The sequence below is a fragment of the Ornithodoros turicata genome, chromosome 9 (assembly GCF_037126465.1).
Source record: "Ornithodoros turicata isolate Travis chromosome 9, ASM3712646v1, whole genome shotgun sequence".
Lineage (NCBI taxonomy): Eukaryota > Metazoa > Arthropoda > Arachnida > Ixodida > Argasidae > Ornithodoros > Ornithodoros turicata.
Genome location: NC_088209.1, coordinates 29,925,639 through 29,951,766, shown reverse-complemented (window position 1 = coordinate 29,951,766; position 26,128 = coordinate 29,925,639). Strand labels below are relative to the sequence as shown.

Sequence of the window (26,128 nt, the reverse complement as noted above, 5' to 3'; positions counted from 1 at the left end):
TGCGTGTATAGTTGATGGCAACGATTAGCTCCGAAATTCCCCGTTGAACAATGAGAAGAATCCCATAATTTATCGGTGCTTTCAAACGCCTCGTACTTAAAGGAGCAGTGAATATCTCCTCCATAAACTTTTCATTATTGGCTGCTCTTTCAACTACACACCCTCCAGAAACCCATCAACTCCTTCAGAGGGACCGTAAGTAAATCAGCGCTGTTGCGTACGCCGCAAGTACCGCCGAGTCGTCTCCGTTGCAAACGACTTTTCTGTGGGAAATGAGACCTCGTGGCTGCCCGCTTCGTTGATGCTACGTCACACTGATCTTACTACGTCACGCAGGGCGATCGGTCGGGGTTTCCAAGGCCACTCCGCACTGCGCATGGCTGGTTCTTGAGTGCGTTTTCTTCTTTTTTTTTTTTTTTTGTAAATTAAATTACGCAGTGACAGGACACCTTTCGGCGAAAATATATTCCATAGTAGCTCCTGATTATCTGTAGGGTCTGTGGTTTTCGACATTTTCTTTCGAGCTAATTCGGGTAGCGTTTATCGGCACTTATATGTTTCAATAAGAGTCGCATTCTTTCGGCAGCTATATTCCGCCCGGAAAATAAATGCCCGAATGCTGGCATCAATTTCACACGAAGGTCTCGCTGACTTGACCGGGTTATGACGGTCCTCAGAAACGGTAACAAGGGTGAGTCTAAGTCGTTATTGGTGGGGTGTAGCCGGACGAGTTCAAAGAGTAAAAAATCGAACTAGAAGGCTAAGGAGTCAGTGATCGGCTATTTGAACCGTTTGGGAATTCGGAACATTCCTTGGCGATAACCGATGTCGCAACCAGGTCATCCTTCTATATACGCTCTGAAGCACAACGGCCATATTGGCCGTCCTTGGCCACCGTCGGAAGAAAATAATGAGTTTTAGTGCATCGCACGCTATCGCCTGAGCGTATACGTAAGGGATAGCGTGGTGCTTCTGCGCAATGCGCGAAGATCTCTTTATGTTCTGCGCGTGCGCAGGACCACCAACACTATCCCTTATGTACGCAAAGGCGTACGTTGCAGTAAAACTCTCTAACGCAAGGCTCGACCTACGGTCCACATGTGGGGTACTCCAACGGGGATTTCCCTTTCCCATTGATGACATCTGACATGGTACAGCATATTCGGATTTTTTCCCGAATATTCCGAATTTGAAAAAAAAAAATCATTCGGGGGTGTTTTTCGGCATTTTTCGGCAAATGTCGAAAACCACAAACCCTATTAATAACGTAGGCAACGGGAAGACATGTGGTCATGGGACTTTCTTTCTGCCAGGAACATTTGCCACATATTAGTACCATTTTTATTTGATTTCAGTTGATGGAAACTTAATTTCTTGAATCGAACTCCGGAATTTCTCTTTTCGAAAACGTCGAAAAAAAAATTTTTTTTTTGTTCACCATTTAGAACGATAGCGACAAACCTCTAATTTTTCTGTTTGCTTTATCGTACCTTTCCACCAAGTCTATGCGTGCAGTTTCGATCTCACGAAACAGGTAATGTGTGCGTTCATTTCCGAGCTCGACTGTCACGACATTCTTAGATCAAGCCGAAGATAAATTGTTTCGCACCTGGCACTGTGACACCACGTATGGATTTCGAAGACTGATGTTGTTTATTTCCCGTGCCCGCGTAATGTTATGTGGTGGGTGTAGTCGTCATGAAGTGAATGCTACAGAATTACCTTAAGTGCGCAAACAAGTTTTCGTTCGTTGTTCCACGGGGTGTCACGACCCTGCACCGAGATATCGCGGTCAATACGTTTAAGAGGCATATAAACGAACCTTTCGGAACAAGCATAGGCGTTGGAACAAACAAATAAGTTTAATGATTGGATACGTGGGCTGCATCATTGGGCATTATACCAATCGCGTTTAACTGCACTCTAAAGCAGAGAGTTTATCTATTCCATAGCCTGCACTCTTAGAAATTCACTTCACCGCATAGCACGCTCCTAGCCAACCATAATCTCGAATGATATCGTTATCGGCCCTGATTTGTTGAAAACGGGAGACGTACGCCTTTTTTGTGACACTTATGCTGTTCATAATTGTCTCAAGAAGGGCGTACGCCTCCCGTTTTCAACAAATCAGGGCAGATAACGATATATCATTCTATATTATGGTTGTCTACACTGTTAAAACAGAAATTCACCACTTAGCACGCTCCTAGCCAACTATCATTCCGAATAATATCGTTATGTGTCCTGATTTGTTCAAAACAGGGCGGAGGCGCCTATCTGGGACAAGATAATAATAATAATAATAATAATAATTAAATATTGCGTGACGACTTTTTGAGCGCAATCGCTCTCAGTCCGACGAAAGGAGGTTCCAAAACCAGCCCACAGAGTGGTAGTAGAAAAAGTAACAGTTCCTAAAATTGAGAGAGGGAAAGCATTATTCCAGCAAAAGTCGGACGCGATAAGCCATTTCCGTGTTATCTTTTTCTGCAATGCCGGGGTGGGCTGGGTTTCCAACCTCCTCTCGTCGAACTGACAAAGATTGCGCTGAAAAATTCATCGGCAAGAGCTCCGTATAGAGCATGGTGTTCGGCTATTTTTTCCCATGGGATAGCTCCTGAATATCCCTGTCAACTATCGTTAATTTGAGTAAATTATACACGCTCTCCACATTGGTGGGCCAAGAAAGTGACGCTTACGTTACACGACATTCACATCAGAAGGTGGCAAAAACCAAGTAAGAACAAATGCCGTTGACAGCATGACTCTAGGTGATGTAGATTTTTTGTTATAATTCAATGACTGGGACACCTGGATTTTCTGGGACACCCTATATACGTACAGTATTCGTACGAAAAATTCCGGTCGTAAAATTAAGAGAATACAGTATATGTACCTTCCATGTGCATCCGTATATGTGAATTTTCGAACACGCAAGAAAATTGTTGTCGTTATCACGCACAATATTGAGACTCGCCCTTGCCTGGTTGCAAGCCCATCCTGAAAGTCAAGCCATTGGCGGCAATCGGCCAAGCCAGTTGGCGGGAACAGTTCAAGCCAATTGTGTTCATGTGGTGTTCATGTATAACCAAAAGTTTAGTAGTTGCTTGTAGCATACAGGCAACTTCTCTCCTTCTTACCGATGCATTCTTTGTTCTTGCAGGTCGTACTGGTATTCCTGTTAAGCATAGCTTCTCTTATAATCTACTTCATTGACGCATCCAGGTAAGCCATGAATGCATCTTTTAGAACATTTCGTAGCAGTCACTTTCGATGAATCGTTGCATCTCCTTCTCGCACGTTGTATTTGGTCTAAATGTAATTGAAACAAGATGCGAGACGTCAGAAATGAATAATTAATTAGAAATATAGGTTATCAGGTTGCAAGCGAGTATTTACGAAATGCTCGTATTGGTGTTGAAAACAAAGTGTTTGTTTCCACTTGCCTCTGATCGCACTCGTGCGATGGCAGTTAAGAGAAGCCTGCGGTTTTACCTAACCACTTGTGACTACTGTTCATGAGTAACAACTGTGGTCCGTTACGTTTGTGCTCTTTTGTGCTGCTAAAGAACTGGAGCAAGCAAACAGTAAGTACGCTCTGTCTGAACTAGCTTGCGGTATAGAAGTCAGCAACAAAATGCTAGCTTGAAACAACCGTAGTATTGTGGTAGCATAAAGCTGTCACGTGTCCCGTTAAATGCCCTCTTTATTGTTATTATTATTTTATTTTTCTGATTGGGTTTTGAGAGTACCTGTTATCTTTTAACGTGTCTTGCATTCGAGATTAGTTTGGAACTGAATTAGCGTCATTTATAAAAGGGTTCACGGAACTGACTTCCCGGATCTTGATTTTTTTTTTCTTCTTTCTCACGCCTTGCCAGCATTTTGGGAAAAGTGACACGCGAAATAGTATTTTCTTGTCAATTCAAATGTACTTCACGACACTTCATATGATATTCTTGTACCGTATACATCTTCTATTGAAATGGAAACGCTGATATCCGTTTGCTTCTTACAGCTCTTGTTCTCAAATATGCCTAGTGCTTCATCAGGGAACTAATGTTTGTTTCTTCTTCCTACCTTTCCGCTTTTTTCTATCGTCATCTGTTCGATGCGCTGGTCCAATCAACGTTCTCCGGTTCTCTTCTCCGATTGGCCGGACACGTTCCAATAGAGGGTAGTACCGGCGCAGTACATAATGTACTTTCCATAGCACTGATATCGTTATGTGGCGTCCGGACTAAAATAAAACTAACAATTATGTCCGTCAATCTAACGTGTCTTTCCCCGTTAAGTGCTACAGAAATCGCTTGCAAACTAAAAAAATAAATGGTCCGATAATACGTTGCACTAATTTTACTAAAATCTTCCTGTGCGCGTACCTTTACTGAGTGTTATAAACATATTGTAATCCAACGTCCTCCTCTCCTTCTACGTCCTCCTCGTACTTAAAACTAATAAATTAATATAATAATAAACTAAATGATGTCCTACACATTACATCGCACAGAATATGTTGAGTTATGGAGTGCTTTGTTTTTTTCTCCTTACGCTCGCTGATTTGGTTTAACAACATGCTAACAACTTTATTTGATGATGATGATTATGGAGTTTCATCCTGATTTGACCTTTTTTAACATATGTTCCGTAATTCAATACATTCTCCGTTTCTACCGTGTTTATGTAACTACGTAGCTATAAAAAGATGCTGTAGCATAAAAAGTTGCAGGGGTGAAAAGGTTCAGTGAGGAATAGTTGTTTTGGTCTTCGCATTGGTTTCCTTTAAAACAAAATTCATTGTGTCCTTCCAAAAACATGACACGCTGTGCGCCAACCATTGCTACGAATGATACGGTTATCGCTTCTGATTCGAAGAGAGAATTGGAGGCCTACGCCTTTTTGTGTCAATTTGGATATATGATAATTGCCACACACACACACAAAAAAAAAGAAAAAAAGAAAGAAAGGTGGTGGTGGTGAAAGGGTTCGCTGTTGTCGGCCTCACAGAGGTGGGCAACGTCACGACTGACGCCCTGGGGGAATGTGCGTCCTGGGCCGACTTCTAAGGGAACTGTGCCGACATTAAGAAAAGCGTACGTCCCCTTGCCTCTTCGAATCAGAATCGTCATTCGTGGCAATGGTTGGCACACAGCGTGCTATGCAGTGAAGTTTCGTTTTTAGAGCTTCACCGCATAGCACACTCTGCGCTAACCATTGTCGCGAATGATGATAGGGTTGTCGCTTCTGATTCGAGGACAGAGGGGGCGCACGCCTTTTTGTGTCAATTTGTATATATTATAATTGACCACAAAAAGGCGTACGCCCTCCCCTCTCTTCGAATCAGCAGCGATAACCCTATCGTTCGTGGCCATGGTTGGCGCAGAGCGTGCTATGCAGTGAAGTTCCGTTTTTAGAGGGTACGGGTAACGCATAGTCCATCTTGTACCCCTACCACTAAATTGGAGTCTATAAAAGCTCATCTTGACTACGCTGTCCAATAGCCATAGAGATGTGTTTCACCCGACATTTTATCTCGGAGGAAATTTCCCCGAGGAAAACTTCCCTTTTCTCTTCGGAGGCTATGTACACTCTTAAAAATGAACTTCACCACATAGCACGCTCCTATAGCCAAACGTCATCTCGAGTGACATCATTCTTTCTCCTGATTTGCTGAAAATTGGGGGCGTGCGCCATTTTTGTGTCATTATGCAGTTCATAATTTCCCCAAAAATGGCGTACGCCCCGGTTTTTTGATCAAATCAAGAGAGAGAACGTTGTCATTCGGGATTACGGTTGTTTAGGAGCGTGCTATGCGATGAAGCACTCCAGTCATCATCAGTAATACATATGTAGTTCTCGTATACTACTTCGTTGATTATATCGATGTGAGAACAAAGGGGAAAAAAAGGAAGAAAGAGCTACTGTATTGAATCTCGAAACCTTCGTTTAACGTGCTCCTAGTCACTGTTTCATGCAGCGGCATGAAATGAAATACAGTGTAATTTCGGGTTCTTGTGGCATTCTTGCCCTTAAATAATTCCCGGGCTAAATAATTAGCGAAAGGGTGCAGCGATCGACGAGTTTTCTTTTTTACAAATATCTGTCTGATACCACCTACAAACTTAGGACCGTGTGAATGAGTGGGAGACGCTCATTATTTAAATAAAAATTCAAATGAGTCTCGTAAAAAAAACATAACTTCGAAAGCAGGGCGCCGTCGGCATTAAAATGGGTACTACCCCTTTTGGGACCTTCAGTGGACACCCCGTGGAAATCCCCGGGCTAAATAATTCGCGAACCGGTGCACCAATCGAATAACTTTCTTTTTTACAAGTATCTGTCCAATACCGCCTACAAGATGCGCACCGCGTGAATGAGCGGGAGGCGCTCATTATTTAAATAAAAATGCAAATGAGTTTCGTAAAAAAGCGTAACTTCTAAAGCAGGGCGCTGTCGGTATTAAAATGGGTACTACCCCTTTTGGGACCTTCAGTGGACACCTTTCAGAGAAAAATGTGCCACCGAAGCGTGTCATTTGTTGCAATAATTAATTGGTTTCGGTTTACATATTTTTGTCGCGGCTGGTCGCGGTGAAGCGCGAAAGGACGCTCTTTCACCCCCTTATCCACCAATTAATTATGTCCTTACATCAATGAATTACACCAATAAATTACGTCCTTTTGCGCCTCACCGCGACCAGCCAGGACAAAATATGTAAACAGAAACAAATTCATTACTACAACAAATGATCCGCTTCTGACCTTCTGACCTTCTTCTTCAAAAGGGGTAGTACACATTTTAATGCCGACAGCGCCCTGCTTTAGAAGTTACGTTTTTTTACGAAACTCATTTGAATTTTTATTTAAATAATGAGCGCCTCCCACTCATTCACACGGTGCGCAGCTTGTAGGTGGTATCGGAGAGGTACTTGTAACAAAGAAACTTCGCCGGTTGGTGCACCTGTTCGCGAATTATTTAGCACGCGGATTTAACTGAGACACTCGGTATAGATAAGCGTAAATAATGTAATTCTTACACGTCGCAAAACTTGGTAAAACGAAAGTCAACAACCGACCATATTTATATTTCGCACATCACCGCCCGCGTTCCACACACCTTTTGTTCTCAGTACATTGTTCCAATTAAATTACCCGTTTCTCTCCTCTCTGCAGGCGAATCGATGGAATCAACTGGTAATCTATGTACATGTTGATGGGTCTTCTGGCCCAGCTTTTGTTTCTAAATCGGACGGTTCGGCCGGGGCGTGGTTCGCTCGTCCAGTTGCGATGATTGATAGCAGCAATACTTATTCTATTTGCCCTCCAACTACCGTGAAGTTTAATACGGAGCAGCCACGATACAAATTTGCAGTAGTAGCCGCGCTGTCGCCTGTCTAGATGTCGTTTGGCGCGTTTTGTTCTCCATCAAAATGATAGGTGGATTTCGTTTGTACTTTCTGTCCTTGAACTGTAGTAAAACACTAGCGTTTCCTTCGGAGGTTGGATTCGATTAGAAGGAAAATGAGAAATACGGTGCGGCGATATTAGCCCCGAAGGTGAAAGGGAAGGAAAAAAAGTAAACGAAAACCAGATTGAACAGCAAATCTTCCAAGGACAAAGAACGTTTCGGACAAAGAAATCCGTTCTAGATGCCAAATGATACATAATTCAGTTCAAATTCTAACAAAGAGAAAGAGAGAGAGAGGAAGATACAGTTTGATAGCGATTAAATCAGACTTATATCCCATTCCTTGTGTACATGCAGGCTGAATAGTATACTAAGATTGGAACAATACGAAGAATATTTCCTTCGCACTCGCACCTCGTGCGAGTCACCGCGCCACAAATATACAAAACGTGTGTATCACACGTCCGTCACTCGAAATACTTCTCTTAAATAAGCACTAATTTTCCGCGACGCATTTTTTTTTTTGTAGCAGTCTCCTCCTTAATCCGCCTATGAAGCGCACCTCATGTACAAACTAACCCTTTGTTTCTCTCTTTCTCTCTATCTCCCTTTCTATCTGTCTGTATATAAAGTTAACTCCCTATGGAATATCGAACCGAGGTGGTTCCAGCAGCCATTTAACGTTGGTCATCTGGCCGCCATAACCTGCAGCTGCGTTCTATCTTGAGCTGTCGCCTCCATTCGCGCGCATACAGAAATGCACGGCTGGAAGTTGAACTGTACCAGTTAGGCTCTATCGTTGCGCGTGAAAGAGAACTTTGCAAATGGAAGGCTGGCTTTCTTTATTTCCGACGAGTCGTGCCTTTGGAAAATAAGAGCATCAACGGGGCGACAGCAGAACGACTAAAGCCGTCGCGTCATAACGATGTTTCCGTTCGTTGCAGAAATAGCGGGAGGAACTACGCTTTTGTAGCTTAGGGAGAAACAGCGAATCCTAGACGACTCGTGATAATTGTTCCACGGGGACAGATGCATATGGAAAGCCCAAAGGAAACACATATACCGCCACTTAATATTCTATTTTGTATCATTTTATGTCGTACGGGAAACTGAGTCTAACGATCCTCGCATAAAGGGACGTGAGAGCTTGTGTAAAACTAGATAAGCTCTTTTTACTCACATTTAAGGCCTTCGTCGTTTCGCGAACGATGTTTTTGATATCAGTTTTGAGTTGTATCTTATATGTTTAAAGACGTGGACAGAAAAAATTCCCTTTCTTGTCGCACGTGAGACGTGCTTATTTCTGCACTCTTAAAAAAAGGGTGTACTTTAACTCCTTTTTTGCCACATATATAACACCTTTTTGCAGAGTACAATTACTCTCAAAAAGGGAGTCTCCTCACTCCCTCAAGGGAGTAGCATAACACCTTTCTCCCTACTGGAGAGTAATATTACTCTCCGGCAGGGAGAAGGTGTTATGCTACTTCCTTGAGGGAGTGAGGAGACTCCCTTTTTGAGAGTAATTGTACTCTCCAAAAGGGTGTTATATATGTGGCAAGGAAAGGAGTTAAAGTACACCCTTTTTTTTAAGAGTGTGGCATTGATAACTTTGGTAATCAAGTTTATACGCATTAAAAGGAGCGCCATGGTGCAAAAAAAAAAAATGTAAATTTGGCAGCGTGAATTGAACAATAAATTAACAGTACAGTAACACTATTGCGTTTCGATTTTACGCTCCGAATCATACACTTATCCGTGGCTAGAGGTGCGAGTGCATACCTAACGAAACAGATAACAGATCAATGTGGCGGACACAGCGCGTACGAAGCCACGCGCAATTTATAAACGCGTTTACTGGACCACGAAGCGAAATGTATAAACTTTACGACTGTCGCAACGAAATAACACGGCCTCTTCACGGACCTCTGCGCGTTAATTTCGAGATATCCCGCACTGAGTGTATACGTACCTACAGCCACCGGGGCTTGTAGTCCAAGTAAAATATGACATTCGTCTTCCAAGCGTACAGGCGGGCTGCACATGCAAGAGGAGAGTGGATCGAAATTCGTGCCACGTTCCGTTTCGCCTCTGAGCAGAAGCCACGTCGAGCACGTGCTTCCTGCTGATAGGACCGTGAAGGTGAATGCGTGGACATGCTGCCATACGGACTCCGTGGTGCTTTCATGTATAGGCCTGAAAGGGCACAAAGGTGCAGACATTCTTCTACACGCGGAGTGAAAGATGCCGCTGAATCCGTTGCGTGCACTCTTAAAACGGAGCTTCGCCGCATGAGTGCTTCCCTACACTCTTAAAACAGAAGTCCACACTCTTAAAAATGAACTTCACCGCATAGCACGCAACTAGCCAACCATCACCTTGAATGATATCGTTATCTGCCCTGATTTGCTGAAAACGGGAGGCGTACGCCTTGTCTGTGACAATTATGAACAGCATAAGTGTCACAGAAAAGGCGTACGCCTCCCGTTTTCAGCAAATCAGGGCAGATAACGATATCATTCAAGGTGATGGTTGGCTAGTTGCGTGTTATGCGGTGAAGCTCATTTTTAAGAGTGCACAACATAGCACGCTGTGCGCCAACCATTGCCACGAATGATAAGCGTTAGCGCTTCTGATTCGAAGAGAGGTGGGCCTTTTTGTGTCAATTATCATATATCCAAATTGCCACAAAAAAAGGCGTACGCACCCCCCCCCCCCTTATCTTCGAATGAGAGGCGATTACCCTAATCATTCGTGGCAATGGTTGGCGCACAGCGTGCTATGCGGTGAAGTTCTGTTTTTGGAAGACAACCATCATCCGGAATGAAACCGTTCTCTTCCCCGATTCGTTCAAAACGGGAGGCGTACGCCTTTTTGTGACACTTATGCAGTCACGTTAATTGTCACAAAAGGGCGTACGCCCCGCGCTTTTCACGAAACCGAGAGCGATTAATGTCTCATTCGGTGCAGTGGTTCGCCTTGAGCATGCTTTGGCGCGAAAGACCCGGAGATTTACGCTCTCTCGCTCTCCTTCTCGAGAAGGCCGACAATACGGAGCGGGCTCCCATTGGGCTCCTCAAACGATTTGTCCAATCATCGCGGGGGATCGTTTGAGGAGACCGATCCGGGGCCTCGAGGAGAGGGAAAGCGTGTGTTGGGGTTCCTTTCGCTCATCAATTAGGAATGACGCAACGGATGCCTTCCGTTCCTTTAATGTTGGTGTCAAAGGAACGTGCATCTTTCATTCCGCGAGGAGATATTTTTAGACTTGACCCCTTGAATGTAAGGGATTACCTATATGGCGTTCAACTTCAAACGAGCCTTTCTCATGCTTTGGATTGTTTTGTTGCTTCTGGACGTTTCAGTGGCTGCTGATCGTTACAAGACCTGTCGCTGTGAGAAATACCTAAGTACCTAAGGGGGACGATTTGTGTGAAGAAGGGATGTAATTCAATTTATTTCACCGACGAGATGTGCGTGGTGGCAGGGGCACAGCTTGAAGGCGGTCAGACGCCCATCGACGTTCCTTATGCATACGCATTTTATATTTGTTTGATAAAACGGATGACATTATATCAGCTTATATGTCCATCGAGTTTTTTTTTTCTCTGAATGTAACTCGTGCTAAATAAACAGATCCTCTTTCTGCGGATGTTGTTTACAAAAGTGCTTATAAAAAAAGTGTCAAATTGTGTTTATACAACTGCTATATATTTTTCAGCTTTAAAGAGTGATGTATTTTCGATTCCGGTGGAGGGTATTAGTAAAGGCGTCCTCGCGCTTAATCGTAGCATACGTGAGCACGTGGCAGAACAGATGGCAGCGCCCCAAGCGGTGACGCTGGGTGCGAGACATTGGGCGCAGGGACCCAGCGACGCAGCGTGAGGACGCCTTTGCATGCTTTGCTTTTTAAATGTCAAATAAACCTTAAAGGTAGATGTGTGACGACCACTGACGACTGAGTCAACAGGGATATAGGCACGAAGCACCAGCGACGCAAACGCTGTGATACCCCGTGTTATCTGCCGGGGGTGCATATAATTTAATAAGAATACGTAATCATTTCATTTTTTTTTTCTGCCACCAAATTAAAACAGGCTCATGTCTTCATAGCATATAGCATTGTACAAACTTTTCTTCGTTGTCGGTTGCACGTAATGAAAACTAGCGATTTTGTCCAGAATCATGCTGTGTGCCTCACAACTGAAGTACAAGTGAACGACGCTGTTTTTTGTTAATGTATCTACAGAATATATTGTCCTTTTTTTTTCATGGATTCTTTCCGAACATTCAGTAGCGACAAAGGAAAATTTCAGTAAGTATGATCGTAGTGTGTGATTCTGTGTTCGATGTAAAAAAAAAAAGGCAGGCTTGCGGAAATGTCTCCAATGGCTTACATATAGCGTAGAAGTGTAGCTTAGCGCGACGTAGCGTTACGCGTTGCGTCGAAGTTAACGCTCATTGTGGTGGTGGGGCGGTAGAGGAGCTGTATACTCTTGCTGTTGTGATAACGCTGCTGTGTGCAGCGGTGCATATTTAGAACATTGGGTGTCATAGATAGGTGTTGTAGTCGTAGCTGTGCGGTTGAAACCTGGAACAAAATGAACCTATAGATATGTATTATTATTATTTTTGTGTAATGTCGTTGTACTCGATGTTTTTCTAATTCATACTTCTGGTCATGCTTTTTGAAAATCTGAGCCATCTTTTTTGGAGCACGACTTTGGAATTTGAGTCGGGTTTCCAGGAAGATCTGGGCATTCGCTTCAGTCATCAGCAAACGATTTGTATGCAGATTCTGGCACAGCGATTGGAGAAATATTCGCTCATTCATACAGACGCATGACTCTCTGAAGAAAACAGTTTCATTCCTACTACGTTCTTATCATGACAATGTGATATTTGCAAAACAGAAGAGGCAATTATATCGCGCGAAACTCTGTGTGTTATATGGTTCCTATAGGTCACGATAGTAAAATAGAATGTAATACATGTTCATTCGAAAAGGAAATAGAAGAAAAAAAACGTGATATTATCTTAACATATAATTGACAGATTGAGTGATTAAGATATTGATTTCTTAACCAATGCCTTTTCTGTTTTAACGCTCCACAGTGATGCTCAGTAAGTAAGAGTTGAACTTCGCGATGGCACGCCTGTCACATTTATTGCGTACAGTTTTGTTGCGACAGTTTTACTTATTTTGTGTCAAAGGCGTACTACACCATTTAGTTGTCCCTTAGGGCAGGATGCACCTGATCGAGATCCGGAAAGAACACTATGTGTGATTAGCTGTACTTCCACTGTGTGCATGATCCATGTCACTCTGTGCTCATCGATGCTATGCTCTCCCACGTCACATGCACATTTCGTGGAACGGACAGACCTATTTTGAGAGCATCACAGGTTAAAAGTCCTTAGGAAGTTTAACGTGTTCCTAATAACACACTTCTTATACGAAGGCGTGCTGAAAAGTGCTCGGCCCGACCCACTTCCAGATACTCGAACGCGATCTCGCCGTCTTAGACACAAAGAGCGAGAAGAACATACGTTGTATAGGTTTCTGACGCGAAGCGTTCGTTTTTCCTCTGGCTATCAACAGAACCATGTCTACTATACAAGCGTGAAATTTTCGGAGGTTGAACTTCGGGCTGCGATGAAGTTCGTGTTGACAAAGAAGAAAACTCCAAGTGAAATCTATTTGTGCAGTATATGCAAGCATTACTCAACCGTGAAGTAGTGTGCCAGCTTTCAGCGTGGGGATTTGGACACCGAAGACGCCGGAAGAGCAGGGAAACCTCCAACGATGTCAACATCCGAAATTGTTGATTGTGTACATGGCCTCATTTTGGCAGATCGGCGAATCTCGTCATAAACGATTGCGGATACCTCAGGCATGTCCAGAAAACGCATTTGGTCCGTAATTCATGAAGAGTTGGGTATACCGAAGCTATCAGCGAAGTGAGTGCCGAAATGTTTGGATGCCGATGAGAAACAACGTCCAATGGATGCTTCCAAGTTGATTTTGGCAGCATTTTGTGCGTTCTAGTGACACTTTTTTTCGAGCAACTTGTTGCGGTTGATGAAACATGGTTGCATCACTATGATACTGAGGCAAAACCGCAGTCCATGGAACGGCAGCACTGAGGTTCTTCGAGGCTGATGCAGTTCAAGACTAAAGGATGAGCTGGAAAGGTCATGGCCACTGTGAAGCTGTTTTAATGACTGATTATCTTCATTGGGGTGAAACAGTTGATGCAGCATACTGCTGTAGCTTGCTCTACCGGTAGGTTTGAAAGAAAAACGATGCGGGAAGCTGCGGAAAGGCGTCCTCCTTTTGCAGGAGAATGCACTGACCCACAACAACAACAACAATAAATGAAGAAGTGACGATGACATGGGATGGGATGACAAAGCATGCAAGACAATGCAGGTTCTGGAGAACTTGCGATTTCAATGCATTGCACATCCGCCGTACTCGCCGGATCTTGCCCCATCGAACTATTTTTACAGCGACAGGTGTATATGCGGTGTTAGGCATCGGATAGCGTGCGTGCGGAATGTGTCCCAGATATCTCGGCGCGGTGTGTCACGGGTGAAGCGCGCTGCGAAGATGGCGTGATGCGACGTTGGAAATCACATGAGGTGTGGTGATGCAGGTGGCGGGAGTGGAAAGCACAAGACGCCAAAGCCTTTCGCCACGATGGCTCCGCCGAGTAAGGTTCTTAGTGAAGGTTCTTGTCTTGTGCACTTGCAGTACGAACTCGTTTAGAAAATATTGTATAAAGATTCCTAAACATCTGAACAGGGTTCGAGTTGCAATGCATTTGTAAGGGAAAATTTCGAAATATTGATGCACTACATGTTAAGAAATTTGAAATACACAGAAAGAATCGTGTTAAAGTCTGCCCACAATGCGCAGCAACAGATCTATCGCTGTATTTCAGCTGCGAGTACCACAGGCTGCACAGCTACTCGGAATATTTTGTTTCCAAGCCTGAAAAAAAAAAAAGTTTGAAAAGAAAGATTCTACTCGGAGGTGATAGGAGCAGTTGAAGTATATTTCGAAGAGCAGGCATCGGCTTTCTTTTTCTCAAGGGTCACATAAGCTTCAGGAACGATGTCGAATTCTAATATACGCTTATGACTCTCTCTTCCTTGTCGGGCCGAGAATTTTTCAGCACCCACTCGTATTGTTAACGAGTGTCCTTGGACATTATGTCGTATACACTCTAAAAACAGAACTTGACCTCATAACGCGCTGAGTGGGAACCAACCATCGTCACGAATGACATCGTTCTTTCCCTGATTCGTTGAAAACGGGAGGCAAAGGAAAAGGCGTACGCGTTTTCGACAAATCAGTGGAGAGGACGATGCCATTCGGGACTATGGTTGGTCCTCACTCAGCGTGCTATGGGTTGAAGTTTTGTTAGTCACTCTAAAAGCAGAACTTCGCCGCATAACGCGCTCACGACCAGCCACACCGCCGATTGATACCGTTATTGTCTCTGGTTTGACGGGAGAATGGGCGGGCGTACGCCCCTTTTGTGCCACTTAACCCTTATCCAAATTGCCACAAAAAGGCGTTCGTCTCCCATTTCCAACGAATCAGGAAAGCGGTTGGCGTACGTCATTTTGTGACGCTTATGCAGCTATGTTAATTGTCACAACAAGGCGTACTCCCTGCGCTTTCCACAAAATCAGGAGCGATATCGGTATCATTGTGTGCAATGGTTGGACATCAGCGTGTTATGCCGTGAGGTCCCATACGAAACTGAAGTTACGTTTAGTTGTGCTAGTATGTTATATAATATTTAGCGAAAGCTGTATCACATTCAGTGCTTCGACGCAAGCGTGTTGCTCTTAAACGAGCACTAATGTGCAAAAAGTTTCTGCTCGTGGAATCAAAGATGCCGTTACTTTGACAGTAATACAAAAGGAACGGGATTCACGCGTTGCTTCTCCCCTTCCTCTCCTTCTCAAGAAGGTCCACAGGGCGGAGCGGCCTCTCATTGGTCTCTCCTCAAACGATTTTGCCCAATCACACCGCCGCAGATCGTTTGAAGTGACCAATGACAGGCCGCTCCGCATTGCCGCGCTTCTTGATGAGGGGAGGGAGAGGGTTAATCTCGTTACTTTTGTATGGCTCTTAAGGTAACGCCATCTGCGGGCAGAAATTTTTCCGCTTTTAGTGCCCCTTTAATGTTTCGCTCTTTTTCTTTTTTTTACCTTTTTAAGCCTGACCGTCGGCGGGTAGTTCAACGTTTTTCTGAAAGAAAAGATCATACACATCGTAGCAAATGTGCAAAATTCTGCATTGATCAGGTACAAGGTAATGCGTTAAATCGGCCTTCGAAATGCGTATATCACGTCGTCTTCACCCACATGTTATGCCAATAGTCCACACGGAACGTATCTTTAGGCTCTTGTTCTATCCTCAGTTGAGGTTGAAAATACTACACGTACATTTAGAGAACGCCTTATACTGGGTCTGGCGTGTTGGCGTCGTCTTATGTTTATCGACGTCAAGCATGCAACATGGAGCCACGCCGTGACGTATCCCGAGCTGTTGCATGTCGTCCTGCACGTTGATGTCGTAGTCACTTTACTTAGTGTGTTGTAATGACATTGCATGAAATGTAGTACTCATTTATAAGTATTGTAGACATTATGTTAGTAGAGTAGAAATTACTTCGAGTTTCAGAGGTGAGATGATAGACCCATTTTTCGTTTCTAATCAGTTTTTACCATACAGCAAAATCGTGTTATAGAATTAGAATAAAAATAAGAAATAGAAATACAGAAATGTTATAATTTCAGTGTTCTTCAGCTGTTTACTAACTTGAGACGTTTCTCTCTTTTTATTGCCACATTATTGTTACCTAGTGCGTTTCATAGAAAGAGTAATTGTTTATAATAATATTCCACTATTGTAATTGATTGTAATTGTAATTGATACAGTGGTGCGTTACTTACTGAAATCGAGGATTAGCTTGAGGCAAATGGGGACTGTCGTTTGTTATGCGTTCTCGTTGTAATATCGTTTCTGGTGCATTTTACAGAGATGGCGTGGAGAAGTGCCAGACATGGTCATCAAACACAACGCAACAAATAGATCTAGCTCTCAATATATTCTTCATGGTTTATTTTTTCATACGTGTAAGTACGACCACTTTTTCTTGTTTGCTTACATTTGCGGTAGAAAACGACGGACCGATGGATGTGGAAAAAAAAAGAAGTGCTATTTGTGTCCTTTTTGGGGAATATAGATGCATTACTACGCATTATTAGTCCCTGTCGGTACTAAGTAAGTGTCACAGAGGTGGGGACTGCATGCCACGCTTTGACATAATAGTGCCCCGATCAATGTTTGGATATGCCTTAGAATCTTATGACACGCACAGGACACAATCTGTCAAGAAAGAGCAACTAACTATTTCTTACACAGAGAATTGCTTAATTATATTGCTTCCTTCCGTCAAATTCTCGCCCGTATTTACGCATAGACTGTTGCATTCAGGGGACTATTTATGAAGTTTAAAAGGCCATTAGCAACTCCCTCCCCACATGCATTCCTTATATGGCGCATATATGAAGCGTTTTCACTGTAACCAGAGGTGAGATTTTAATGCGAGTGGTCTTACTGGAAAGGGGACGTTAAGATCCGTAACATGTGGGGCTCGACATGTTGAAATTGTTGTCAGTTATTTCATGATCAAAGTTTGAAGGGTATCCACAAGAAGCCTATAGGACAGATTCTAAAATTTCGGGCCCCACACGCCCCAGGTCTTGCCGTCCTCTTTCCAACCATACCCCAGGTATTAAAATTTGACCGTTGATCACTGAGGAAAAGCATCAAATTGCGAGCCATAGAAAATGCATGTGGGAGAGGGAGCTGGCATGCCCTCTTAAGGACTATTTGCTGTGCCAGGGAGCAAAATTTACGGTCAGTGTACCAACATGGGGAGTAACTGCATTCTAAATGGTATTAGAAGCTGTATAACTACATTCAATTTACTTTTTCTTTTTCTTTTAGCGTGCACATTGTGATGGGGGAGAGAGGAAATGTCTTAGCGACGCCCTTGAGGATTATATAATAGTTGAGCTATGGTGTAGAAAAAATACAATATCTATGACGTGACGTTTAGCGCGTGAACCAGCGAAGCAGTGTAATGACATGCCATTTTAGATATACACTCTTAAAAATGAGTTTCACCACATAGCACGCTCCTAGCCAACCATCATCCCCAATGACAACGTTCTCGCCCCTGATTTGTTGAAAACAGGAGGTGGAGCCTATTTTGTAGCATTATGCACGTGCATAATGCTACAAAATAGGCTCCACCTCCTGTTTCCAACAAATCAGGGGCGAGAACGTTGTCATTCGGGATGATGGTTGGCTAGGAGCGTGCTACATGGTGAAACTCATTTTTAAGAGTGTATTCTCAATTTTTATGTGTTTATCTTATGTAACATTGTCTCCCACGTTTGCTTTCCATTCGTAGTGCGATAGCGAGGAGGCCTAGACCTCCGTGACCTCTCTTCGTTTTTGCGTTTATGTCTCGCGAGCACATACTGCGCGCCACGTCAGGCCGAAATTCTTGGAAATGCTTCACTTCCACCACGCTTACTCGATAATTTATCTCGACCCCAGCGGGAGAGAGCAAAAAAGAAAAGTGATTGGGCCGACCTCGCATTCGAAGGAGAGCTAATCGTTAGCGCGCTTGCGCAGCAACCGCTTAATCTCGTATAAGCGATACATTAGCATAGATTTCCACCAGAGGGACTGTCTTCCATACCCTCAGACTGTGGGAAGAAGAAGAAATATATGAGAAAACAGAAAAGAAACAGTAAAGCTTCACGGGCAGCCGCGCTCTGCTTGGTCCGAAGCTCGGCACTCGATACTCGTAGGTGGCGCGGCGAAAAGCTCGCTTCGATCGTTTCATCGATCTCTGCTTTTCGGCGAAGGACCGACCGACTGAACTGCGGAGCGAAAACTGCGCTGTCTCTTTTTATATCGGATATCTGGGAACCCACGGCGAGGGAATCTTCGGGGCCATTTCGCGCTGACACAGCGCAAAAGTCCGCAGCTTCTTCGAGACACACGTATTATTGTAGGAGAACTTTACCGCATAGCACGCTCCTAGCCGATCGCCATCCCGAGTGACATCGTTCTCGCCGCTCATACGTTGAGAGCGGGAGGCGTACACCTTTTTGTGACACTTGAGAAGTTGGTAGTTGTCACAAAAAGGCGCACGCTGCGCGCTTTCCACACAAATCAAAAGGGATAAATGTGTCATCCTGTGCAATGGTTCGAATTTAGCGTGTGACGTGGTGAAGTCTTGCGGCACTCTAAAAACGGAGGGGGGGGGGGGGGTCGAGGTAGCTTGCCGTTGTTGGCCGCACTCAAGTGGGCATCGTCACGACTATAGCCAAAAAAAGGAAAAGAAAGGGGGAGAAAGGAACTAAAACGGAACTTCACCACATATCACGCTCTTAGCCAATCACCTTCTTCCCCCAGATTGGTTAAAAACTGGGGGGTGGGGGGGTGCGCCCTTATGGAACACTTATGCAGTTCCAAAAAAAGCGTACACCCCGCGCTTTCCACAAATCGGGAGTGCTAAACGAGCATTCTTTAGTAACACTCTTAAAAATGAACTTCACCACATAGCACGCTCTTAGTCAATCACCTTCTGCCCACAGATTGGTTAAAAACGGGGGGTGGGGGGCTTACGCCCTTTTGGAACACTTATGCCGTTCAAAAAAAAAAACAAAAAAAAACGTACATCCCGCGTTTTCTACAATTCGGGAGTGCTAAAGGACCATTCTGTGCAACACTCTTAAAAATGAACTTCACCGCATAGCACGCTCCTAGCCAACCACCATCTCGAATGATATCGTTATCAGCAGCCCTGATTTGTTGAAAACGGGAGTTGTATATGCCTTTTTTGCGACACTTATGGCAGACAACGATATCATTTGAGATGATGGTTGGCTAGGAACGTGCTATCCGGTGAAGTTGATTTCTAGGAGTGAATGGCTGGCCCTCACCGTGCTATGCGGTGAAGTTCTGTTTTTAGAGTGTGGCAAGCAAAACTTCTTCTCGTCCGACAAGCGTCACACACTAAGAAAATGCATACTTTTGGTCCTGTTTGGGGACTATAGATGCATTGCCAAATGGGTTGTGGCGGTACCCCTGAATAGTCCCCCAGTTAGTTCACAGAAGTAGCAATAGCAGTAGAATACACAGAAGTGGCAATACTCAGTTTCATGCCAAGTTTTATTACTGTTTGCATTGCAGGGTCGGGGATCAAAAAAGGGGAGTAACTGCGATTTAAGGAGCTAACTGTAATCGCTTCCTGGGCTAATCGTTTTCTTCTTAGAGTGCAGATATACAGGGTGTCCCAGAAAACGTGTCATTGAATTATAATTAAAAAACTACACCACCTTGTGTCATGCGGTCAATGGCATTTGTTCTTACTGGGTTTTTGCCACCTCCTGATGTGAATGTCGTGTAACGTAAGTTTAATTATGTAAATTTTTGCGAGCTTAAGTCGGAAATTTGCCTAGTAAAGGTCACTTTTTTACCCCACCAATGTGAAGAGCGTGTCTAATTTACTCAAATTAATTATAATTGACAGGGATATTCAGGAGCTATCCCATCGGAAAAAATAACCGAGCTCTACGGAGCTCCCACAGAATAGCGCACGATGAATTTTTCAGCGCAATCTTTGTCAGTCCGACGAAAGGAGGTTGGACACCCAGCCCACCCCGGCATCGCAGAAAGAGATAACACAGGCACGGCTTATCACGTCCGATTTTCGCTGGGATAATGCTTTCCCTCTCTCATTAGGAACTGTTACTTTTTCTACTATCACTATGTGGGCTGGCTTTGGAACCTCTTTCGTCGGACTGAGAGCGATTGCGCTCAAAAAGTCACTGCGCATTATGGTCCGGTGCTCCGAAAAGCATGATATTCGGCTACTTTTTCCGATGGGATAGCTCGTGAATATCACTGTCAATTATCATGAATTTGAGTGAATTCAGCATGCTCTTCATATTTGTGAGGTAAAAAAAAGTGACATTTACTTGGCAAATTTCAAAGTTTAGTTCGCAAATATTTACATAATTAAACTTGGGGTACGTGACATTCACATCAGGAGGTGGCAAAAACTTAATAAGAACAAATGGCGCTGAGCGCATGATTCTAGCTGGCGTAGTTTTTTTATTATAATTCAGTGGCACGTTTCCTGGGGCACCCTATAGATCGAAGTAACAACGCTTGCGTGCATTTGCGCAGTGCAGCTGTTTGCCTATACGCACGCACTTCTGTCTGCAGTTGTGCCGCTACAACGACTGACTCACTCTGCGGTTCCTGTCCGATTGATTTGTTCTGGATCATCTCGGTCTTACAATGGGACACGAATTAGCCATCCGCGTGACACGTTGAACGCATTCCAGCGCCGATTCATTTGTCACTCAAGTGCCGTTCATACCGGCTTGTTGCTGCAAGAGAACACACGTCTTTCTGTTCATGCATCTGTGTACTGAACGCCACTGTTGAACTCTCGAAGTGCACACGTTTCATTTCAGCTACAAGTTGAAAGCAATTACAGCGTGCAATACGGACGACTAATGCAACATTTCAAAAACCTCTTTAGCTGGATATTCGCTAAAGTGTAAAACAGTGATCCAAAAAAAGCATTTTCGCAGATGCAACGCCACGCCGTCTACGGTGAAATGATGATGTTGATGTTGACGAAAAAAAAAAGATAATAGGGAGAGAAACGGCGAAATAATTAGCTGATATATTATTGCACGCATGATATAATTTTGAGCAATAGCTTTACACAAAACCCTGGTTGAGACGGATTTCAGTAAGCGCAACCTGTACTTGCAATTCGTTTCTAGTAATAATGTATTCTAATTCTAGTAATTCTAGTAATAATAAATTCTAGTAATTCTAATAATTCTAGTAAAGCAAAATAATTAGCTGATATATTATTGCACGCATTATATAATTTTGAGCAGTAGCTTTACACAAAACCATGGTTGAGACGGATTTCAGTAAGTGCAGCCTATGCTTGCAATTAGTTTCTAGTAATTGATTAGTTGTAAATAGAAGTAATGTAGCTGATTTTGAGGCATATATTCAGTTGTGGCTTTCATACTAAGAGAAAAACTCTCGAACACGACAACCGTCGTATCAAGTGGGATGCGTACAGAGAAAAAAGGAGTCCCATATATCGATCTCTATATATGACGTCGTCGTAATCTCACAAGTAGCAAAATCGTCCATCCATGTCAGGTCTGCCAGTTACGGCTTTATTGCTTTATGCGAGAAAAAGCAAAAAAGTAAAACGGGAACACCGTCCAGCCCTGCTGGCGATTGGGTATCTGTTTCTGAAGAGCCATCTGTTTTCTTTCTTTCTTTGCAGTTCATAGCAGCTAGTGACAAATTGTGGTTCATGTTGGAGCTGTATTCATTTGTTGACTACTTCACCATTCCGCCGTCCTTTGTTTCAATCTACTTGGACCGCACATGGATTGGTAAGTATATTGATTGATTGTTTTGTCGATAGGTAGCGCATCATAAGCAAGGAAGGCGAACAAGTGGAAGAAATTTCAAATACAGTTGCAAATTTGCGTGCCCATCCATTTTCACAACTTCTGGAGACCGGTCCTCAGTGCTTTTCGTGTTTATTATCTATTCGAATCTAGTGGTCAACTCGCCACACTATAAAAGTATTGGAGTAGCCACTTCTGACTCCTGTAATCTATTCTGGTGAGCGATATCCAACCTTTTGGAAATTGTCTGTTTGTTTGTTTGTAAGGAAAAAAAAGAGGAGAAATTGAGCTCGTCTCCCGACTTGTTTTGCTACTCCTAACGTAAACAGTGATAGCTGCGATTTGATTTGAGTGTTACAAAAAAGGAAGAAAGTAAGGCACAGTAAAAACAAATATAAACAAATAAAAGCACGGTAAAAACAAATAAATAAATAAAAAATAAAAATAGGTAAAAGTAAAGAAACAAGCACGTTACATCCGCCGAACTTTCTATTAACACTGCATTATCTTCCGCACTCTTAAAACAGATAAGATAAAGAAAGTAAAGGTAATAAAGGATAAAGCAGAACTTCACCACATAACAAGCTGAGGGCCAACCATTGGACAGAATGATACCTTATCACTCCTGATTTGTGGGACGCGCGGCCGAGGCGTGCGCCTTTTTGTAACACTTGTCATAACTGCGTAAGTGTCACGAAACTGAGTATGTTTTCCGTCTCCAACAAATCAACAATGATAAGGGTATCATTATGTGTAACGGTTTACCTTCAGCGTGCTGTGTGGTGAAGTTATGTTCACTGTGTACAAGCCGCCTTAGAGGAGCAAGCACACTCTAAAAACAGAGCTTCACCGCACAGCACGCTCCTAGCCAACCATCAGCACGAATGACAACGTTCTCTCCCTTGATTTGCCGAGAACGCGGGGCGTACGCCATTTTTGTGGCGATTACAAACTGCATAATGCCACAAAAGTGACGTACGCCCCCCCCTCCCCCTCCCCGTTTTTCAGCAAATCAGGGGACAGAATGATGTCATTCGGGATGATGGTTGGCTAGGAGCGTGAAGTTCATTTTTAAGGAGGCGGGTCGTGCCCAACGACACATCTATCGCTTTGCACTCCCCGACGTACTCACGCACCCTCTACCCATCTCCACCCTTCATCCTCCATCCGTCTTTTTTTTTTTTCTCTCTCTTTTTGGCTATAGTCGTGACGACGCCCACTTCTGTGTGGCCAACAACAACGAGCCCACCCTGCCATAACCCCCTCCCCCCACTTTTTTTAAAGAGTGTATGTGGTAATATGTTTGGCTGACATGAAACGATACCGTCTTGACTGTCGCTTTCAGGACTTCGCTTCCTCCGAGCACTACGCATGATGTCTGTGCCAGATATTCTGCAGTACCTGAACGTGCTCAAAACCAGCAGCTCCATTCGTCTGGCACAGCTAGTCTCCATTGTGATTAGCGTGTGGCTTACCGCTGCCGGAATTATCCATCTGGTGAGCAGCTGTCCATGTGTGCGTCCACAGTGTGTTCAACGGCCTCGTTTGTCCCCGCAGTTGGAAAATTCAGGCGACCCCTTGGACTTTGCAAACGCACGCAAGCTTACGTACTGGGAGTGCGTGTACTATTTGATAGTTACAATGTCCACTGTGGGTTATGGTGACGTATACTGTCAGACAACACTGGGACAAGTCTTCATAGTACTCTTCATACTTGTCGGCTTGGTAAGTCATTCAGCAGTATATCTAGCCTGTAGTGCGTTGTAGTAGCTAGTGGTACAAAGTACGTGCAGTGTGTCTGGTCAAGAAACTGAGGCGTACGTAGCGCGCTTTTTCGGGAATCAGTAGTCAGGAAGATATCGTTCTCTGCAATAGTTGACCCTCACCGTGTTATGTGGTGAAGTACCATTTTAAGCGTGTGGCATCACTGTATTCTTGTCTTGAAGTTTCACAGCGGATGAATGGTTATACCTGCACGCAACTCCATAACTGGAAGGTACCTTATCGCTATTTCCTGGATGAACTGGAGTATATAGGAGCGGGCTCGCGCATAGACAAATAATCACTCTTAAAAATGAACTTCACCACATAGCACGCTCCTAGCCAACCGAATGATATCGTTATCTGCCCTGGTTTGTTGAAAACGGGAATGGTACGCCTTTTTGTGACACTTATGTATTCATAATTGTCACAGAAATGGCGTACGCCTTCCGTTTCCAGCAGATAACTATATCATTCGCTGAGAATGGTTAGCTGGGAGCGTGCTATGCGGTGAAGTTTCATTTCTAAGAGTGATATGGCATGCCGCCCATACAAGGATGTAAAGACCAACAGAAATTTCCACTTTCTGCAAAGCCGTATTTGTATTTATGTTTTTCACTTGAAATTAAAAAGATGCCTACACTCTTAAGAATGAACTTCACTACACAGCACGCTCCTAACCAACCATCATCCGGGGTGACATCGTTCTTTGCCGTGATTGGATGAAAACGGGGGGCGTACGCCATTTTGTGGCATTGCGAAGTTGCCACAAGAATGGCTACGTTTTCATCTCCCGTTTTCATCAAATCAGGGGAGAGAACGTTGTCATTCGGGATGATTGTTGGCTAGGAGCGTGCAATGCAGTGAAGCTCTGTTTTTATAAAAACAGAACTTCACCGCATAGCACGCTGTGCGCCAACCATTGCCACTAATGATAGGGTTATATGCTTGTGATCGGAAGACAAAGGGGGGAGTACGCCTTTTTGTGGCTATTTTCATGTATCTAAATTGCCACAAAAAGGCGTACGCCCCCCCTCTCTCTTCGAATCAGAAGCTGTAACCCTATCATTCGTGGCAATGGTTGGCGCACAGCGTGCTATGCGGTGAAGTTCTGTTTTTAGAGTGTAGAGTGTAGGAAACGTGGATTGTGCAGTATTAACCTTGCACAGACGAGGAACAGTAAAAGCGGAATAGATTTCAGTAATAACCAATCAATCTTCCTTGTATGGTGCGACTCGTCTTACCCTTTGTTTCCTGACCAGACGGAGTATTGAAACGTCAGTTGTTCAGTAATATGTTTGCCACTGTACTGTTCAAGGTCTTCTAGCAGAACGAGAAGAAAAAGGAACTGGTGTGCATTGAAGCATCACTAGATTTTGCGCGGAGCTTCGTGATATTCTCCCCTTTTTGTCCATTCAAAAGCACACATGATTAATGAACGTTGCTTGAGTCCTAACGCGAAGAGCCTGCCGACAATTTGCGTTGCTATGCCGGCTCCTATACTTTGAATGGGTACATTGAAAATTTAGTGATGCTTCGAAGCTAAGATCATAAAAAATTCTACAGATTTCAAGGATGCAGTGAAAAGACACGTGTCCTTGTTCGCGCTGGGCATTTGCGTTTCCTGTTGGCTGTACGCCCAGGGTTATGACGGTCGTTATTGTAGAATGTACTGTTCGTCACATTGAGCAAAAATATCATTTTTTTTGTTTTTTTTTTGTTTGCTTTCGCGGTATTTTTAATTCATCTAAATTATTCAACCCATTTGTGCCCTATACCATTTCCAAATTTGCCCACTCCTTCCACAGTGACATTCTTATCCTGTTGTAATCATATCTGCAGTTGCATTTAAACTTGTACTTGTTACTTCCTGGTGTGATCGTGACACCGTAGTTTCTTTTTTTTAATGCATTAAAATGCCGCGGACAGAAGTTCTGTCCGCGGCGACTAAACTAGATATGCTCAGGCGTCCATACTTGGCTTGCGTGCATGTAGGTCATGTCCTTTATTTCTCCACCGATGGGCGGTAATATAAGGGTGTTAGTTAATGTTAGTTAAAGGTGCCTAGTTAAAGTTGCCTCAAAACAAGTAAAATCATGCGAACGTTTCGTTTAGGAAGAGATTGGGCTTTGCGGAAGAACTGAATTTATTGCTTCATTAGTCCATTAATTTGCCAAACTGTGAAAATAAATACGAGACAATATAGTTTAAAACTTAAACACAGCGAGGCTTCCGAATTAATTGTGGAGTTTACAAATGTTGTTTTCAGCGATAAAAGCGACTCAGTGAGACAAACAAATATTTTTATCTTATTTTATTTTTTCTTTCATATTTTTCTTTTCTAACTCTAATCTAATCTAATCTAACTATTTTTTTATTTGTAGACCCGTTTGTA

The 26,128-nt window shown here is 43.6% G+C and overlaps 1 protein-coding gene across 1 annotated transcript in view; it reads left to right on the top strand.

The window, feature by feature from the left end:
* Positions 1-26,128, top strand: part of LOC135368573 (calcium-activated potassium channel slowpoke-like) — a 93,939-nt gene that overhangs the window by 30,727 nt on the left and 37,084 nt on the right. The window contains exons 2-8 of the mRNA XM_064601953.1: positions 3,164-3,225; positions 3,570-3,587; positions 11,699-11,719; positions 16,467-16,563; positions 21,843-21,954; positions 23,318-23,469; positions 23,530-23,697. Coding sequence (XP_064458023.1) covers positions 3,164-3,225; positions 3,570-3,587; positions 11,699-11,719; positions 16,467-16,563; positions 21,843-21,954; positions 23,318-23,469; positions 23,530-23,697 — 630 coding nt within the window. The remainder of the gene's footprint in view (positions 1-3,163; positions 3,226-3,569; positions 3,588-11,698; positions 11,720-16,466; positions 16,564-21,842; positions 21,955-23,317; positions 23,470-23,529; positions 23,698-26,128) is intronic.